Source organism: Solanum tuberosum, unplaced genomic scaffold, assembly GCF_000226075.1.
Source record: "Solanum tuberosum cultivar DM 1-3 516 R44 unplaced genomic scaffold, SolTub_3.0 scf00436, whole genome shotgun sequence".
Taxonomy (NCBI): Eukaryota; Viridiplantae; Streptophyta; class Magnoliopsida; order Solanales; family Solanaceae; genus Solanum; species Solanum tuberosum.
Window position 1 is genome coordinate 263,751 of NW_006239373.1, and position 11,834 is coordinate 275,584.

The window sequence follows — 11,834 nt, forward strand, 5'->3', positions numbered from 1 at the left end:
TTGGACATCTCAAAATTATTGTTGGACGGTGGGGGTAATTTTTAACTGATGAGACCGTTCACACAATTTGTCATGGTAGAGTAGGTAGAAATTCAAGATTCGAGTCTTGATGTCGCTGCTTATTATTAATAGTAGATGTAGGAGATTCAAGTTAACAAAAAGTTTAGCTATAACTTTTTTCTATTCACACAACTCATCAACTTGATCTTCCGTGAAAACCGTATATTCGAAAAGATTTGAAAAAAAAGGTAAGATCTAGCTTTCCATTGCCATTCAAGTGTTGAAAATTATTTAATATTTTAAATTTCACAATAAAACGTGATTAATTATCGAATCGAAACGAATACACAAGTACACAACACGAGAAAGATGAGTTAAGGGTGTTTTGGGAATTTTAATTAGAAAATATCGGCCTCCAAAGTCTGAACCAAACGAGCCATAAAGCACAACTCCAATCCCAGAAAAAGCAGCTGCCGCTTCCATTCCGTCGTTTGCAATTCACTGAAGGAATCGCCATTTCCAAAATTCCCTCTTCGATCCTCAGCTATGGCCGCCACAACGACAGCGCAGCAGAATCCAGAAAACCATATGAAAACCCTAGATGAGCCGTCAGATCCCAAGCCAGCGGCTGAAAGCGTATCTCCTCCCGATTCCGCACCCGACTCGCCGAAATCACCGCCATCCGATGGTGCCAAGGAGGAAATCAAGGCGGTGGGAGGAGATGACAGCTGTCAGGGTAATGATATTCAGAAGAAGATGAAACGAGCTGAGCGGTTTGGAATGCCTGTTCAGTTATCCGAAGAAGAGAAGCGAAGTTCCCGAGCTGAGAGGTATTTCAAATCGTTGCATGCAGTTGTGTTTGTGGTTGCAAGTATCAGCACATATAATTTTTGTCTATATACTTTTAGAAACTGTTAGTATTTTTTATGAGATTAGTTCCCAAAAACAACTGCTATGTAATTGATCTTTGCTGGAAATTAGCATTCTTAATTGTTTTTTAGCTGGATTTTGGATCCGATTATTGTAGTTCCTTTGCAGTACCATTAGGTTCAACTGGACATATTTGAGGAATTGTTGTGGACATTATTGGTGGTTATATGCCTTGACAATAGATTTCTGGTTGTTGTGAGGAAAATTGCTGGGCAATCTCACTCAATTTTTTTGCTGATTCTAATGATTAATTGAGAAGATGTGCAGTTAAACAGTTTTAGAGCTTTATTCTAGGAGATCGAGACACTTAACTAATAACGGAGGTTCTGGTATTGTATACTATTTTATGAGATTTAAGTAGCTATCTGGTTGCACCTGCAATCAAACATGTACTTTTATGAGACAAGTGAATGGCAATTCTTAGTCTGTCAGGAAAAAACAAAAAAGTTGATAGCATTCATGTGTTTTGCACTTTTTGGTTTAATTTCTGTATCTTATGGAGTACTGTGATTTGACTGTTTTTTAAATTGTATTTCACAGGTTTGGCACTGGGTCCCCAGTTCAAGGGTCAGATGCTTTAAAGAAATCCGAGGAGCATAAGAGGCAGGCTAGGGCCGAGAGGTTTCTATTCTTTCTGTTTTCTTCATCTGAGATGTATTAGTTTAATTGGTTAGGAGTTCTTCTCGAGCCAAGGTTTTTTCAGAGATGGCCTCTCTACCTCCTCAAGGTAGGGGTAAGGTTTGCGTGTAGACTCTACCCTCTACAGACCCCGCTTATGGGACTATATTGGGTTTGGGTTTGTTGCTGTTTGGTTATGAGTTCTTCATAGATTTTGTTACTCCTCAGGTTTGGGATTGTGAAATCTGACACAACTGATGAGGAGGCTAAGAAGAAGAAGGCTAGGTTGACTAGGTTTGCGCCACCAGGGAAGGCTGATCCAGTGGAGGAAGATAAAAGGAAAGCTAGGGCTCTCAGGTTGTAAAAAGTTAAAATTGTTCATTTTCTCTTATTACACCTTGGAATCTGCACAATATTTTCCATCCATATATCAGTAAGAATCTATGGATAAATGAGTGTTTGTCAGATTTATGACTTAAATCTGATAGTCATGTACTATTTTTTTTATAATAGGTTTTCACAACCCCAGCCTGGTTCACAACCCCAGCCTGGTTCACAACCACAAGCAAATGGCAAAGGAAATATTGAGCAGGTTTGTTTTTGTTTTATAAGCAGTGCACAAGGTTTGGCCCAAAGAAAAAGAGAAGTGACATCATTATGCATTTGAATGTTATTTACTTTAATTATTCGCTTGGTATTCATGATCTGAGAGGCAGATCTTGTGTCACCTCCTCATCTAATAGTTTAAGCTATTAAAGAGGAAAACTTTTATTTATTTTGGTCTTCAACACTTCGCACGATTGCTTAGGCCTCCTGAGATTGAATGGCTAATCCTGTATAAGTCTCTCAATCTGTCAATGAGTTCTCTTTATTCTGTTGTATATTTTCTACAGCTCAAGAAAAGGATTATATAAGGAAAGAGGTGCACCAACTCACAAAAATGCAGTGTGCAGTCGGGTGGGGGGTCTCAGACAGAAAAGAATAGGAATAGAAGTTTGACCTTGCTTCTCTCTCTTGGATTGCCATGCTAAAATAGAAAAGAAGAGGAACACTATTCTAGCTTCTCTTCCATAACTTTCACTAGGCAAGAGGTCAAAAATAAAAGGAAGATTCAACAAACAAAAGAAGCATCTAAAGGATCTTCTTTTTTTGATTCTTCATTCTTTAAACTCATAACGGTGGCTGATTTTATAGTATTTACCTTCAACTCCTTATAATTTCTTCTTCTGCCCCTTTTCATTTTTAAAATCATTCCCTTCATCTTTGGATACAATCCTAAGTGGGTTCACCTTTTCTGGGGTTTGGTAAACCCTGGGTCCATACAAGCACACTTGTATTGAAACCCATATTTGTGAACATGGGTCTTCTAGTTTAACTTTAAAAATCCACTGCTGAATGAGTAGTAGTAAAATACCTCACACAGGTTTCCACAAAATCATTCTCAGTTTCCTTACTCTGTTAGTTGCTGTTCGTCTCTGATTTCGGAGTATGGTAAGCTGTTTGAGCTCAAGATTCTTGGGAATTACAACAATGTCTAGTCCTGTAGCCAACACTATTTGTCATCTTTGTTGTGTTGGATGGGAAGTTCTTATGTATCCTGTTTGTGGTTGTGTAGTGTGTCATATATAGGTTGGTCATTTTTAAAGGACGAAACATCAAGATCAATTGTGAAGTTGGTACTTATTTTAAATGACTGTGGTCAATGAAGTGGGTTGAGAACCCTGACCTACTTCCGTCCAAGCCTTTTTAGACAAAGTTACTTGGTATGTATGCTTGTGGGAGGTAGCATGTATCCCATGGAATTAGTCAAAGTGTACTCTAGTGGTCTGGACACCATAGTTATAAAAAAAACTATTACGTTAGTGTAGTGACTGACATTTAGTGAATGGTTTTTTCTTTTGGGCTCAGTAATTGTTTTTATACTTCCATAGATATTAAACATTTGTTGTTTGTTTGTTGAGTGGTTATCACCGTCAGGATTCTGTACTCACTGTTTTCAAATTCTGGATCCCTCTTTGTTTGGTTCTTTCTTTCTTTCTTCCTCTACAAGCAACAATGCCTCACCCCCAAACAATTTGGGATCAGCTATATGAACTCCAACTGTCCATGTTTCTTCTTTTGAGCACAACTCATGTCATCATCATACCAAATAAAAATATAAGTGAAAGATAAGTAAAATATATATATATATATTAAAAATAACAACAACAACGATTCTCTATATTTTTACTGGCATATAGATCTATGATAAGGTCAAGTACATCTACAAAAGCAATAGGTTCACAATTAACGTTCTAACAAAGACAAAAAACTTATTTCCAACTAGTGTATATCATCTGTAGGGATCTTTCTCTAATTTCTTTATGTAGTGTAATAGCTTTTTCCTAATCTATGGATATATTTAATTCAGGAAGCTGTTGCTGTGGACAAGGCTGGAGAACCTGAATGATTCCAAACTTCATAACGAGTAAGACTTGCTTGATTGTATAGTTTACTGTTGTTGGGTTGTGGTTAGGGGCCTTGTTAACTGCAGAATTGGAGTTCCTCATCTTTTAACCACTTCTTTCCAATTCTTGCAGGTTGGTGGGCTTGGATCCTAAAGTTTTTGACCTTTCCGTAGTTTATATAAATTTTGGCTTTCGAATTACTGCACAAAAGGCTTTTCGGGTCTTCCTAAAATAGCATACTATGTGTTTCTGGAGAGCACTAGGATAATTGACAACCACCTCCTTGGCATCAAACTACCGGAAATGACCCATGATCAATATTAAAAATGATGAAACTACAACCAAAGTATCCTTCTTGAAGGGTTTGATTTGACGACTTCATCATCAATCTCTAAGTTATTAATCTGCATTATATGTCACGTTTATATTGTAATGCATTGTCCTTTAACATAGTAAAAACATAGACTCCTGTTGCATGTCAAGGATCAACCAGTGCTAGATTTTTAGTTTTGATTTACCCAAGTGGTTCAGAGTAGATTGGAGATTGCTTGATGTTAAAACTTAATGTTCCCCATGGTTAGAGGTTTTCATTGATTTGGCTGTTTAATTCAACCTTATTGACTCTAATAGCTGAAGTGGGAAGTGTAGTGCATCTTGTGTTTTCTAGCATCTAAGTATTTATCTTGCTCTTAAAGATCCAAGAAATCTGTACTTCTCTTTGATGCATCATATGGTTTGGCCATGCTATATTCAATATTCTTGTTGGGTTCTCCATAGTTAGAAAGGTAAGACTAGTTATATGTGTTGCGATATATATTTACTACTTGCTAGTGCATCTCATGGTTGTGAAACTTGTTTGCACACTGCTGGAGTTATATGATGGTCAAGTCGTCAAATCCACATTCCTTCAAACTGGTTCTTTTTTGGGTTTGCTGTTTTTCTTATGAAAGGTTCAATGGTTTAAGAGCTTTCGAAGTTTTCTTAAAATTTTGATGTGGGTCATTTCGGACAGATTGACACTAAGGAGGTGTTGTTCAACTACCTAGTATCTCCAGGTAAATCTTGTAGGCTGCAGTCGATGGCCATGTAGAAGTAGGTTTAATGTATTACGAAGACATCTAGTTATGTGTTTATTCTTCTTGTTATGTTAATTGTAAACAGCAATGTTATTTTAGTTGTGTTTTTAGTCTGAGCTTTCAGTAAAACCCATTGTCAATGATTTTATGCCTTTCTGTCGTTGTACTTGTGTTGTTTCAACTTGGATGGAAAGGTTTTTCATACTTCTTACTGATGAGTGGACAGAACTTTGATGTAATATCGAAATCAAGGAATCATGGGTTCCTAAATTTTAGAGTTGATCACTTGATTGTCTAACTACTGTTTCGGGCAAAATGCAAATGGAAAATTGTTATTGATGCCTAGACGGATAATATATGTTAACTTGATTGTAATTTTACTAAATTAACTTTATTAGTGATGCTTTTAAATTCCAAGTTTTAAGTACTTCTATTCTATGTAGTTATTTAATACTAAAGGTAGTATATAAAGAAAAAAAATGTACTCTGTTTTAATTTGTTTGACTGTTATTTTATTTTTGTTCTCTTAAAAATAAAAAACTCTTTTGTTGTTTTATTTATTAATTTTTTAATTTGATTTTTTTTTATATAGCATGTTTAAGATTAGAAGATTCAAAAAGTATAGTATATGAGTCAAAGGAAAATGAAACATAAGAACTATTAAGAAATTGTATATCCAAGACTGGATATTTTACTGCTTTCAGTTATGGCTCCTAAAAGAAGTTGCAGTTGGTATTCAGAGTTTAAGAATCAAATGGTTCGAGTACACATACATATGACTAATTTATTATTTTGAAAAATTAACAAAAACATTATTCCAACTCCATAGATGCAGCCTGTGAGGGCATGGTTGAGTGGTCGGGGGGTGGGCCTCTCATTTAGGAGACCTGAGATTGAATTTAGCTTCTGCTTACGTTTAGTCATGAGCTCGTTGCATGGGGTTTGCTCAGTGTAGTCTACATAAGTGCTCACTTGAAGGGCAGAGGTTGTGGATTTCCCTGGGTTTCTGTTACTCTCGTCCCAGGGCATTAAGGACTTAAGTTTTTGGTGAATAGACAACAATTTGTTTAAGGAGTGTTTAATTATCTGTTTACTTATCAACTATACTTTCTCCATTCATTTTTACTAGTCCAATTTGAAAAATTAAAAGATAATTGATCAATTAGTTCCTAATTTACCCTGGTTATTATATTGGAGTTAGAGAGAGTGCCTTTTAATTATCTTTTGAGGTGAATATGTATTTGAACATGGCCATTCCTTTATTTCCTCTTTTAACGCTGCTCTTTTCGTATACAACTAACAAAAAAAAAAAACAGAAATAAAAAGATGTAAATTAGTTGAAACCCAAAATTCCATGGGGAACCATTTTTCTATTAATATATTTAACATTTTTTTATATGCATTGTCATTATCAATGTCAATGCTAATACCAAAATCCCAAATCTTATCAACAGCAGCAATTTTGCTGCTATTTTCCATTTTCATTTCATCTACAGAAGCAGCTTTCCCCCAATTCGACTGGGTCCAACAGGAATTCCTCAAATCACATAATGATTTGAGATCAAGCGTTGGCGTCCCACATTTACAGTGGGACGCCAACTTAGCTACGTTCTCCCAGTCATGGGCGAACCAGCGCAAGCAGCAGTGCGATTACAGGCACCATTCAACGAGCCCTTACGGAGAGAACATATTCTGGGAACTCTACAGGCAGAACACAGCAACTAGCATTGTCCAGAAATGGTTTGGAGAAAAGCAATTCTTCAACCACGCGACGAATCAATGCAATTGCCAGCCTGAACGTGCTGGATGTGAATGCGGTCATTATTTAAACGTTATATGGCGATCTACCACGAAAGTTGGATGTAGTGGTTTTGTATATTGTGATGATCAAAAAGGTGCGATTGTTGTGTGCTCGTATGATCCTATTGGGAACGTAAAAGGCGTTAATCCTCTGAATCCTGTTAACAATATGCATGGTGTTGCACCACCAGTTTTACCTCCAAGACAGGTGAACAACGGTGGTAGAGGTAGAAAACGTAATGTGGCTGTAACGCCTGTGGCGTTACCTGCCAATGCACGTCTCACATCGCCAGTTTTACCACCTAAACCGGTGAATACTGGAAATGTGGGACGCGGTAGAGGAAGAAAACACAATGTGGCTGTAAAATCACCAGCTCCATTGAGACGCCCTTCGAGTCCCCAAAAATCTCAACGTGGAAGAGGTAGAAGAAACAATCGGGTTTAAAGATCTCTGATTTCAATATTGGAGCATCGTCATTATGATTAATGGCGATGCTCCAACATTAGGGGAGATATGATCTCCCAATGTAACACATTTTGTGTGATCAGAATGTAACAATTTCTCTGCTTCTATACAACTAAAAAAAATCGAAATTCACATTTTTTTTTCTGATTTGAACTCGTTTTAATTTGAAAATGCAGTATTAATACCAATCATTTAATCTAATAACAAATATGAGGTTGATTTCTGAAATTAACATCAACTAATAGTTATTATCTTAGAAAGTCACTTTTTTTGTTGAAGAAAATTAGAATCAAGAAAAAAGGTGACTTTCTGAGCAGTAATCAGTAGATCGGATTTTGGAGGTTTGAGTCACGTTGAGAGCAGCAAAAATCCTTATTGATCCTCGTAGGGTGGGGTGAGAAGAAAAGTGGTCCTAAAAGTGACTATCAAGTCAAAAATACTTGTCATGTAACAGCAAAGTCATTGAACTATATGTTAGTAGCCCGTAAAATACATATCATTGGAAAGTCAAATTTCAGGTACCGAAAAATGACATGTCATTGCCACATCATCATTTTGCCACTGTATACATACCACATGAAAAAGCCTTGTTTTCACTAGTAAAACATCTTCTTCATTAGTGTCAAACTCAAAATCCCTTCTTCACTCTGAGGAGAAAACTTTGGTTTCTAACTGATAAGCTTTGGTGAAGAATGAGGGCCACGAGAGGTACGTTGAGAAGATGCTGCTAACAGTCGATGCCCCGATAAGCATGTTCATTACAACAATCTGCAGTTGAATCGCCTCGAGAGGAGAGGCTCCTCCCATAATTAGCCCAGTCATTGCACCTGGAAGTGATATAAGACCAACTGTTTTTGCATTGTCTAACACAGGAGACAGAGCAATAACAAGTGATCTTTTCACTTGTTGTAGTGTTGCTTGCCTAGGAGTTGCCCCTAGAGCCAATGCTGTCTCTACCTAGCCAGACAAACTAGATTTTTGAGTATGCATAGACCAAATTTGTCAACAACAACGAACAACATACTCAGTATAGACCAAATTTGTCAACAACAACATACTTGGTATAGACCAAATTTGCTAACAACAACATACTCAATATAGACCAAATTTGTTGCCAACAACAACATACTCAATATTAGACCAAATTTGTCACCAACAACAACGACAACATACTCAGTATAGACCAAATTTGCCAACAACAACATACTCAGTGTAGACCAAAACCTGTTGCCAACAACAACATACTCAGTATAGACCAAATTTGCCACCAACAACAATGACAACATACTTAGTATAGACCAAATTTGCTAACAACATATTCAGTATAGACCAAATTTTCCATTAAATAAATTGAAACTAATTTTATAGCCTTGTACTATCAAAATTGAGCAACTTTTCTACTCCTTCCGTTCCAGTTTATGTAGCAACATTTTCTTTCTAACAGTTCAAACAAGAATGTCAACTTTCTAAATTTGGAAATAACTTAACTTAAACTTCTCATTTTACCCTTTATAGTGACACAATTGTTTATGAAATGTTTAAGACTATGTACGTTTGAAATGTCTTATAACCACACAAATGTAATGACATGTTTATGAAAACAAGTTTCAATAATCGTACTTTCTTTCTTAAACTTTGAACTTGTTCAAACTTTGTCACGTAAAGTAAAGAAACCTTGTCACATCATGCCTACATTAAGATTTAAAACTCAACGTACCAGGGCCATTTGTATCTTGATGTCATCGCGGAGTTTCTTCATGGTAACCCCAGTGACAGTCATTGCATTGCCAACCATCATCCCCGCGACAGGAATAATGTAACGAGGGGTGAAAGGGAAAACATTCAAAATAACCAACAAGAACATAGTAACAGAAGTTCCAGCAAGAATTGAAACTCCAGCTATATATTTTCCTCTTGGTACATGTTTAGCACGTTGTCCAGCCGTATAACCAGCAATTGTAACCTTAAAAATCAACAAATATTAGCAAAGTAAGCCTATTTTTCAGTATCTGTAGAACTTTAGTGTCTACTTGTTTAATGTTATACAAGTTTAACTGTCTACTTACATACACTCAAAGTTGGAAGACATATATATCAGTTGAGGTCAACTTAACAAGCATATTTATGTATTATATGATAAAAATGAGTACTATATAAATCTTTAAAAAATAAATTAAAAAGATGTTATGATGTCATACCAAAAGGGAGATTTTCAAAATTTTCTATTATGTGTAAGTGGAGTAGTAAAGATGATTTGAAAGGTCAATTAAGTTATTGGAAAGTGGAAACCATACTCCAAACCTCCGTCCCTATTTACTTGTTCATATTTTCTCTTTTAGATGTCCCTATTTACTTGTTCATTTTGACAAATCAAGAAAGGACAAAAAAAAATTTCCTATTATACCCTCATTTAAACTTCCCCCAACATTGATTAGTTATCTTGAAATTTTTTATTTTGGAATCATAATTAATAAGGGCAAAATTGTAACTTCACTATGCTAATCATTGTTGCCTTAATATGTGTGCCATTTCTAAAGTGGACAACTAAATAGGGACGGAGGGAGTAAAATAGAGACCATGGATGCCAACTACAATAAAGTCAACATTAACATCAGCAAGTGGGAGAAGAATATTATTTTACTTTTTTTTTTTTTTGGATTCTACAATCAATTTGTTGATGATATCATAAAATAAAATAGGAATAAGAATGGGGACGTGTCCTTGTTGATTTTTTTTTTAATTTACCACTACATTATCTGCAATACTCCAATTAATATGAATCTATGCATTGCAAGAAATATATATCATAACGATTCTCTTAATATGATTTTTATTTAATAACTAAAGTTCAAATTCGAAATCTCTAACTAAAAACGAAGAGATCACAACTATTCCACCACAACTCATATCAATTCTTCTTGTGGAATTATTCTTTGCTGAAAGTCAAAAGAAGCATAAAGTCTTGATGAAAAGAAAAAAGGTAAATTATTGACCTAAGGAAGAAGTAAAAGATCTACAAAAATCGAGATTTGATATATGAATATTATGTTAGTCCGTGTAAATTATCTCACACTTTCATCCTTCTTAAATTATGTATCATATTTTTAATATGCGTTTTGAAATAATATTAATTAGAAGTATTTTTTTTTATTATTTTGCCTTTATTTATATCTTAAGATATAAACTCTCTTCATTAAATATTTACTCTATTGAGGTATTTATAATCTGCAAAAGAATAATTATTATTAAGAATAAAATAGAAAAAATATAATTAATTTCAGCTTGAACATCCAAAATGAAACAAAAAATTTAAAATAATTATTTTATAAATTCCGACAGATAATTTGAGATGGAAAGAGAATATTAATATAGCATTTAAAATATTTTTTTTTGATAGAACGTCTAAAGCACATGACCTGAAATAAATGTACTAATTATATGACAAAAATATATTTTTAATTAATAGAATTAGCCTATAAAATTTATTTTCCTTCTATAAATGTACAAGATATTTTTGTTTGCTAAGTTTACCTAAGATTCTTAAAATTATAGTTTTCTCGACACTACTTACTTTCATGTTATATGCAATTATATGATGTTTACTTTCACGTCATAGAAAATATAGTTTTCTTAGCTATATGTATACGTTATTAATTTAAAATTCAGTAAAAGATCTTAAATAGCTTTATTTCAAACAAATATGGAAAACTAAATTACCAGCAAATCTTGCACATATGTAGAAAGATTCTATATTTCTGCATTTTCTTGGCATCATATTCAAAATTGAAAAACACAATAAACAAGAAAGAATATAAGAATTAAACGATTGATTTTTCAAATGAACATTTAATTAAATAATAATAATTTTGCCCCCTCCTTAAAAACTCTCTATCATTTTGCTCTCGCTTATCATCTAAATAACTCATACTATTAAGAAAGTCATTATTCTTTTTGATTCTATTCTAATTTTCTTTAACTAAAAAAAGGTAATTTATTGAGATAATAATATTATTTGATCTAAAAAAATCCAACCTGGAAACTAGATAAGTGATCGTACGAGAAATCAACTGGAGAAATAAACATACCATGAATAGATAAGCAAGAATGATCCAAGCAACATTCTTCTGAGTGAAAATGAATTGAAGAACAAAACCAATAATGGATAGTTGAAGAAATGCTCTAAATACTGAATAAATCATTTCTCCTTCAAGACCCAATTTTTGTACATAAGATAATCCAACTGCCATAAACACAACAGCAAGTGCAGCAAAAGGCTTAATCATCCCTTTTAAGAAATCTCTTAACCAATCCCACTCCATAATTCTCTTCTTAATTATTTTACAAAAATTCAACAAGAGAAAATTGATAAAAAATTCTAAAATGTGAAAAAAGAGAATTTATTAGCTTCAATAGATACTAGGACAATTTCGAAACGATTTATGGGTGGAAGAAACTTAGGAGAATTTTATCCTTTTTAGTACAACCCCCAACACCCCC

At 34.3% G+C, this 11,834-nt stretch overlaps 3 protein-coding genes across 4 annotated transcripts; 2 read left to right on the plus strand and 1 right to left on the minus strand.

Annotated features, from left to right (window-relative positions):
• Positions 1 to 401: 401 nt before the first annotated feature.
• On the plus strand, positions 402 to 5,226 carry LOC102591754 (protein MODIFIER OF SNC1 11-like). 2 transcript variants are annotated; one of them, XM_006363623.2, is made up of 6 exons: positions 402 to 830; positions 1,471 to 1,551; positions 1,777 to 1,908; positions 2,083 to 2,140; positions 3,959 to 4,015; positions 4,128 to 5,226. In XM_006363623.2, the coding sequence occupies exons 1-5, from the start codon at positions 547 to 549 to the stop codon at positions 3,995 to 3,997; spliced, it is 594 nt and encodes a 197-aa protein (XP_006363685.1). In that variant the 5' UTR covers positions 402 to 546; the 3' UTR covers positions 3,998 to 4,015; positions 4,128 to 5,226. The 2 variants fall into 2 exon arrangements, with proteins under 2 accessions (XP_006363685.1, XP_006363684.1); XM_006363622.2 differs by having other exon boundaries at positions 404 to 830; positions 1,777 to 1,905; positions 2,062 to 2,140.
• A 1,259-nt stretch (positions 5,227 to 6,485) lies between these two features.
• Positions 6,486 to 7,316, plus strand: LOC102592310 (pathogenesis-related protein PRMS-like). The gene has a single exon (XM_006363624.2). It carries the CDS (start codon positions 6,486 to 6,488, stop codon positions 7,314 to 7,316), a length of 831 nt encoding a protein of 276 aa, XP_006363686.1.
• A 416-nt stretch (positions 7,317 to 7,732) lies between these two features.
• Positions 7,733 to 11,781, minus strand: LOC102592654 (protein ALUMINUM SENSITIVE 3). Its single transcript, XM_006363625.2, has 3 exons — positions 11,423 to 11,781; positions 9,055 to 9,300; positions 7,733 to 8,294 (listed from the first exon to the last, which is right to left on the minus strand). The coding sequence occupies exons 1-3, from the start codon at positions 11,654 to 11,656 to the stop codon at positions 7,980 to 7,982; spliced, it is 795 nt and encodes a 264-aa protein (XP_006363687.1). The 5' UTR covers positions 11,657 to 11,781; the 3' UTR covers positions 7,733 to 7,979.
• Between the last annotated feature and the right edge of the window lie 53 nt (positions 11,782 to 11,834).

Bases quoted from the DNA above. Each gene is read 5' to 3' on its own strand.
- LOC102592310 (XM_006363624.2), top strand. From the start codon at position 6,486: ATGTCAATGCTAATACCAAAATCCCAAATCTTATCAACAGCAGCAATT.
- LOC102591754 (XM_006363622.2), top strand. From the start codon at position 547: ATGGCCGCCACAACGACAGCGCAGCAGAATCCAGAAAACCATATGAAA. The intron at 1,552-1,776 runs GTTTCTATTCTT...GTTACTCCTCAG, and splicing joins AGGCAGGCTAGGGCCGAGAG to GTTTGGGATTGTGAAATCTG. The intron at 1,906-2,061 runs GTTGTAAAAAGT...TTTTTATAATAG, and splicing joins AGGAAAGCTAGGGCTCTCAG to GTTTTCACAACCCCAGCCTG.
- LOC102592654 (XM_006363625.2), bottom strand. From the start codon at position 11,656: ATGGAGTGGGATTGGTTAAGAGATTTCTTAAAAGGGATGATTAAGCCT. The intron at 9,301-11,422 runs GTATGTTTATTT...TTGATTTTTAAG, and splicing joins TTCTTGCTTATCTATTCATG to GTTACAATTGCTGGTTATAC. The intron at 8,295-9,054 runs GTACGTTGAGTT...TTGTCTGGCTAG, and splicing joins TCAAGATACAAATGGCCCTG to GTAGAGACAGCATTGGCTCT.